The 7,885-nt window shown below is 36.4% G+C and overlaps 1 protein-coding gene across 1 annotated transcript; it reads right to left on the reverse strand.

Moving 5' to 3' along the window:
* Window positions 1–939: 939 nt before the first annotated feature.
* LOC118897025 (selection and upkeep of intraepithelial T-cells protein 8-like) lies at window positions 940–7,304 on the reverse strand. Its single transcript, XM_036855800.1, is given in 4 exon segments — window positions 940–1,274; window positions 1,608–1,952; window positions 6,033–6,110; window positions 7,262–7,304. Coding segments are annotated over 4 exon segments (801 nt in total).
* Window positions 7,305–7,885: the final 581 nt, after the last annotated feature.

The raw sequence follows: 7,885 nt of genomic DNA on the forward strand, positions 1-7,885 counted from the left end.
TCTTTTCCTCTTTCATCACACATTCAATCCATCAGTAATTCCATCAACACTACCTTTAAAATATTCATAGACTATTACCAAATCTTACCCCTTTTCTGCTATTCCTATTTTCCAGATCATTCTTATAGACTCCTTTCTGGTCAGGGCAACATTAATTTTTTTCAGTCCATTTTTTGAATCCTCCAAGAAGATTAGAGAGGATTTTTAAGAGAAAAAGCTGTGCCCTCAATCAGGCTAGAAATAGCCTCCCTGAAGTGACATCTGAAGATAATCCGGCCCACCCACCACTCTGCTCCTGTAATCCACCCTGATTTCTCTACATAGGTGTTAGCTAAGGGGACCTTTGTTGCACATAAGACGTGGATTTTTCCTGGTTGGCCTTTGACGTCCACCTGTCATGCCTCCCCAAAATCAGAAAACCTGTGCTTTAGTTCCACATCTTACTTACTGTTGGCTCAACTGGCTTCTCTCGACATCTGTCCACCTATAAATGGCCATAATAATTCCTCCTTAGTGAATTTTCAGAGTGCTTTAAATGACAATATTAGTACTGAATATTATATAACAGTAAGAAAAGATTTTTGCTACACCAATTCATTTGAGATACATTAAAAACCCATGAAATGTGTTTATACTCATTTCTAAGATGAGAAAACTGTAGCTCAGGAAGATAAGTGACATCTTTCAGTCATGGAGCTAGAAAGTTGTTCATCTTAAAAACGAATATTGTGAGGTCTAATGAGATAATGAACTTTAAATACCTTTAAGGCTGTAATGTGTATTTTAATTATGGGTTGTCATTATTCTTATAAATATTTTCTTCTAAAACGTTCTTCTCAGCACCTGACATCTTTAGTACCAAAACTCATAACAATTATAAAGAGTTACATTCAAAGTGTGCTTGACAATGTACAAAGCTCTATAACATTAATTATCCCATTAATTTCTCTTTACGTTGCTATATTGACAACAAAACTCTGACAAACACTCACCAGCTAGAATGATATTTGTTGTTTTCTCTTCACCTGTTAGAGGGTTGTGAATGTAGCAAGTCATATTGCCCTGTGACTGGTTTCTAAGGACAAGAGTCATCTTCATGTGAAAAAATCTGGCTCCATCCTGGGAATAGAATTTTGATGAATGTGGAACTACCTCTCCTCTGTTGTCTCTCCACTCCATCTGAAGCTGTGGGCACCACCCTCCTGAGTTACACTCCACCATGAGTCCCTCAGTGCCAGGAATCTGAACAAGGATTTATGTTTCCATGCCTAGTGCTGGGGAAAATGAGACAGAAAGATCAAGATAGTTATTGCATTGAGGTTGGGTTGGAAATCTGAAAAGAAAAGAGTCTCATTAATCTTGTGGTCTTCAATAGAAGATGCGGCAATACTCAAATTCACATCCAAATTACAAATTAGACTAATTCTGGTCACTCTGCACTGTCTATCCAGTGCATAGTATGTTTTTGCAATAGATATATAGATTTTTCTGACTGTAATACCGGAAATACTTTTAAAAATATGAAAAAAAGAAAAAGAAAAATTGATATATTTCAGCTTATGAGATCACAAGAACATTGGTATGCAACATTCCACCATGACACTTACCTGTTACACTCAGATTCATGCTGGCCACATCATTGATGCCACTACCTTTAAATGAACACTGGTATGATCCTTTATCAGAAACACTGATATTACGAAGTCTGAGAGTCACTTTGCCCTTCCCAATGGCCTCTTTTACAAACTCTGTGTGATCCACATATTCTGGGGCAGCTTCTCCATTCAGTTCATGCCCGTCTCTGTATAGGTGAACGAGTTTGGAGTGGTCACCTCTGAACCAGTGCACCTCCATGTGCTCTGTACTTCATGGTGGGGACAACTGGCAGCTGAGCTCAGCATGTCCTCCTACAGTAGCCAAGTGTCCCATGGGAGTGGTTACTGTCCTATTTTCTGAGGAGGAAGGTAGAAAACCAGGATAAATTTGAAGCCAACAATATCTCTGTTGCCAGACATTGTAGGACACACTGAGTTCTTCTTATCTGACCTGGCCATTCTAAACGTCCAGCTATGACTATATCCCCTTTTACTTAAATCAGCATTTTATTTTTTTGAAAAGACCAATGGTACTACATCATTCTCTTTAAACTATATTCACTTGGAGGATTCTGAGAATATGGCAGAGCAGAAAGCACCAGAAATATGTCTCCTAACTTAGACAACAATTGCACTGGTATATTCTGCCTGATGTAACTATTTTGGAACTCTGGAGTCTATTGAAGGCCTTCATATTCCAGTGAAAGGCTTGGATGGTAAATTGCATTAATTTTGGTTAATTTTAGTTCTTAACACAGCAGCAGCTACCCATCTCACGCTCCCAGCCCTGTGACAGGAAGGTGTACACCTGTCCCTGGAGCAGCTTACACAGCTTATGGGAGCCAGAGTTGGCAAAAAGGATCCTAACCTCCAAATATGGAGGATCTGTGCTCTGATCTTTGATTGCTGCTTCTGATCACAGAGGTGCAAACAAAGAGGTGAGTAGCCATTGTTGTTGCACATCACTCTATTGCACATCACTCTACCTCTAACTGATGTGACCTCCAGGGAACTGAAAGGGCTAGCACCCTCTCATTTAATCCTTCACTTTCTCTTTTTCCACTTTCAGGAGCCAGATATAAAAGATTAGGACATTCATAAGCAACTGAATATATGAGGAAAACTAGAAAGTGACCACACAAGCCCAGGAAAATCACAGGCTCAGAAAAGACCTGAGAAGGCCTGAACTTTATACCTCAAGTTGATCCTTGGCACACAGACAGCCTACGAAAACAAAACAAAACAAAAACAATAAACAAAACAATAACAAAAACAGCAAATCCCAGAGAAGGGGGAAAATCTGATTTTGAGTTAACACATTATTAGATTCAAATGTCCAATTTTCAACTAAAAAACCATAAGCCACACACACACACACACACACACACACACACACATACAATACAGGAAAGTATGGACTATTCAAAGGATGAAAAATAAATAAACAGAAAATTTCCCTGAAAATGACCTGATGGCAGATATATGATACAATTAAAGACTTTAAAACAACCATGTTAGAGATGCTCAGAGAACTAAAGGATGATGTGGAGAAAGTCAAGAAAATTATGTATGAATGGAAATATCAATAAAAAGAAAACCTAAAAAGAAATCACAAAGAAATTCTGAAGCTGAAAAACACAATAACTGAAATGAAAAATTCACTAGAGAGGGAGATTCAAAGGCAGATTTAAGAAGGTAGAAAAAGAATTAGTGTAATTAAAGACAGGATAATGAAAATTATTGAGTCTAAGGAAGAGAAAGAAAAAATATTTCTAAAAAGTGGACAGAGCCTAAGGGATCTGTGAGACATCATCAAGCAGACCAACATATGCATTGCGTGAATCCCAGAAGAAGAAAGAGAGAAAGGGATAGAGAGAATATTTGAAGAAATAAGGGCTGAAAACTTCCCAAATTTGATGAAAGATATGACTATAAACACCCAAGAAGTCCAACAAACTCCAAGTAATATGAACTTAAAGAGATCCACCTCTAGACACATTATAATCAAACTTTCAAAAGACAAAGAATCTTGAGAGTAATGAGAGAAACCAACTGATCACATACAAGGAAGCCTCAATAAGATTACAGGCAGATTTCTCACCAGAACTTTGGAAGCCAGAAGGCAGTGGGCCAATATATTCAAAGTGCTAAAAGGGGGGAAAAAAACCTGTCAAATGAGAATCCAATATCCAGTAAACTGCCCTTCAGAAGTGAGAAATTAAGACATTCTCAGATAAACAAAAACAGGGAGTTCATTACCACTTGATCTGCCCTACAAAAAATGCTCAAGGGAATTCTATAGGATGAAATGAAAGGACATTAGACAGTAACTTGAAGCTGTGTGAAGAAATAAACTACTCAATAAAAGTAAATACATGGGCAATTATAACAGCTATTATTATTGTAACAATGGTTTAAAACTTCATTTTTTGTTTTCAACATGATTTAAGAGACTAATACATTTTAAAAACCCTTATTAGTCTAAAAGCTAGTATTGTAACTTTGGTTTGTAAGTCCACATTTTATTTTTTATAATTTAAAAGACTAATGCACTATTATTAGTTTATGTTTCAGGGCACACATGTATAAAAATGTAATTTAGTAACATCAGCAACATCTATCTCATGAGGACAGAGTAGTTAAAAGAGCAGAGTTTTTGTATGTTACTGAAGTTAAGCTGGTATATATTTAAATTAGAGTGTTTTAACTTTAGGGTGTTAAATGCAATCTCCATGGTAACCACAAAGAAAATAACTATGACACATATACAACAGGAAATGAGAAAGGAATTTAAACGTTTCACTACAAAAAAATCAAATAGACACAAAGAAGTTAGTAATGAAAGAAATGAGGGACAAAACGCTGTAAAGTCTACAAGAATAAATAACATGACAGAAGAAAGTCATTACTTTAAATATAAATGGACTAAACTCTCCAATCAACAAAGTTGGCAGAATGGATAAAAACACATGCTCCAACTATATGCTATCTACAAAAGACTCATTTTAGATCCAAAGACTTAAATAAGTTGAAAGTGAAAGGATGGAAAAAGATATTCCATGCAAATAGTAACAAAAACGGAACTAGGGTAGCTATATTAATATCATGCAAAATAGGCTTTTCCCCCAGCTTTACTGAAGAATAATTAACAAATAAAATTATATATATTTAAGGTGTATAATTCTCAGTCATTATTGTTTCAAATATTTCTTCTATTTGTCTCTTTCTCTTCTCTTTCTAGTATTCCCATTACATTTTTGTAGTTGTCCACAGTTCTTAGATTTTCTCTTCCATTTTTTTTAACTCTTTTTCTGCTTTTCAGTTTTGAAAGTTTCTGTTAATAAATCCTCAAGCTCAGAGAGTCCTTCCTCAGCCATGTCCAGGCTACCAATGAGCCCATGAAAGGAATTCATTTCTGTTACATTGTTTTTGATCTCTATGATTTCTTTTTGATTCTTTCTTAGAATTTACATCTCTGCTTACATTGCTCATCTATTCTTGCATGTCATCTACTTTTTCCATTAAAGCCTTTAGCATATTAACCATAGTTATTTTAAATTCCCAGTCTGATAATTCCAACAATCTTGCCATATCAAAGTCTTGTTTTGATGTTTGCTCTGCCCCTTCAAACTGTGTGGTTTGCCTTTTAGTATGCCTTGTAATTTTTGTTGAAATCCAAACATGATGCACTGGGTAAAAAAAAAATCTGGTTAAAGGCTTTTAGTGATTTGGTGGTAAGGTGTAGGGGAAGGAGAGGTATTCTATAGTACTGTGATTAGATCTTAGTCTTTTAGTGGCCTTGGCTCCTTATTGGGACACAATGGCTAGAGGGGGATGGAGTTGGATATTTTCCTGCTCCCAGGTCAGTTAGGCTCTGAGGAAATGCCAATAGGTTAGGCTCTGCTAAAATAGTTTCTCTTGAGGGCAGGCCTTATCAAGAGGAGCATATTTCAAAGTAGTTACTCTTCCTCTCCTCCTGCTAAAAACACAAGGACATTTTTTCCAATATTGGCTGTGAGAACCTAGTAAAAACCATGGAGGTAAAGTTCACAAAATTGAGTTGTCTCATGACTGGGCACTCTTGGAGTTTTTAACTTTCAGACTTGTCTACACCAAGCCTCCAGAAATTCAATTATTACAGTTTAGATTTTGCTACCTTGGTACTGGTTTCCACAAAGATTTATGGCCTGGGAAGTTGTGAGCCTCTGTAATCACTTCTCTGTCTCTCCAGTCTGGGAAAGAGCAGTTTGTCCTGTGACCTCAATTCTCTGTTGGATCTAAGAAGAGTGGTTGATTTTCAGTTTTTTCAGCTTTTTACTTGATAATAGGGCATAGTAATGACTTCCAAGCTCCTTACATGCTAGAATGGACACTGGACGTCTGCCCTAGGTTCTTTCCACTGCTGTGACTCAGTAAGAAGACATTAGATGCTCTTACCTGAAGTTGATGTCATCACTTGTAGGAGAAGACTCACATAGTACCCAGAAAAAGAAGAGGATTTAAGCTTCATAATGCCTGGAAAGGAGACAAGAAGAAAGTCATAAGCTATGAGATATGGGGTAGGAATTGTCAAGATACTCAAAATTAAATCAAGAATTTGCAAATGATGCGACCGACAAGGGATTAGTCTCCAAAATTTACAAACAGCTCATGCAGCTCAATATCAAGAAAACAAACAACCCAATCAAAAAATGGGTGGAAGATCTAAATAGACATTTTTCCAAAGAAGACATACAGATGGCCAAGAGGCACATGAAAAGATGCTCAACATTGCTAATTATTAGAGAAATGCAAATCAAAACTACAATGAGATATCACCCACAGCAGTCAGAATGACCTTCATCAAAAAATCTATTGTACAAACAATAAGTGCTGGAGAGGGTGTGACGAAAAGGGAACCCTCCTACACTGTTGGTGGGAATGTAAATTGGTAGAGCCACTATGGAGAACAGCATGGAGGCTCCTTAAGAAACTAAAAATAGAGCTACCATATGATCCAGCAATCCCACTCCTGGGCATATATCCAGAGAAATACATGGTTTGAAAAGATACATGCCCCAATGTTCATTGCAGCACTGTTTACAATAGCCAAGACATGGAAGCAACTTAAATGTCCAATGACAGAGGAATGGATAAAGAAGATGTGGTACATATATAAAATGGAATATTATTCAGCCATTAAAAAGAACGAAATAATGCCATTTGCAGCAACATGGAGGGACCTGGAGATTATCATACTAAGTGAAGACAGAGAAAGACAAATATCATATGGCATCACTTATATGCAGAATCTATAAAAAATGATACAAATTACTTATTTACAAAACAGACTCACAGACTTAGAGAATGAATTTATGGTTGCCAATGGTTGCCAAGGGAAGGGTGGTGGGGAGGGATAGATTGCGAGTTTGAGATTGACATGTACACAGTGCTATATTTAAAATAAATAACCATCAAGGACCTACTGTATAGCACAGGGAATACTGCTCAATATTCTGTAGTAACCTAAATGGGAAAAGAATGTGAAAAAGAATAGATACTTGTATATGTATAACTGAATCACTTCGCTGTACACCTGAAACTAACACAATATTGTTAATCAACTATACTCCAATATAAAATAAAAATTTTTTAAAGGATCATAAATAGGGACAATTGGGACTTGCCTTTCAGAGTGTAACTCCTCTCAGTGCTCAATAAAATGACCATGTCCCGCGGCTTGGTTCTGATTAGGAGAGGCCTTCTCAATCCCTCTCTTCCACTAATTCACACTCTGCTGTTTCTCTCTCTTTCACTTTATGATCTAACTTACTAAATGAATATTTCCTCTGGCAGGTGTAACAGATGGAGTAGAAAAAAATATTCTAAGTGAATGAATGGGGGAAGGGAACAGAAAATGGCAAGCACAAAGGCATGAATGCCTAAATGTGCATGATCTAATAAAGAAAGTATTTTTTGGATTTATGTCCTTAAACAATTAAAATGAGACCAAATTGTGGTGGAACTAAAATAGCTTGTTAATAATTTTATACATTATTTACAAAAAAAGAAAAGCGCTGAAATATTAACTAGGCATCTTGTATTTTATCCGGCGACCCTCCTCTAACTCACAGTCAAAAACATGTGAGTTGATTTACAAAGTCAGCAAGTAAAAAACAAACATGAGATAACAACAACAACAAAAGTGGTTTAAACGATATATATCTTAAAGGGAAATGTAAGACTTTATTCACGTCATAGCTATGTGGTAAAGAAATGAGTCAAGACATGAAGGAAGAAATTCCTCTGGT

Source organism: Balaenoptera musculus, chromosome 1, assembly GCF_009873245.2.
Source record: "Balaenoptera musculus isolate JJ_BM4_2016_0621 chromosome 1, mBalMus1.pri.v3, whole genome shotgun sequence".
In the NCBI taxonomy this organism is placed as follows: Eukaryota; Metazoa; Chordata; class Mammalia; order Artiodactyla; family Balaenopteridae; genus Balaenoptera; species Balaenoptera musculus.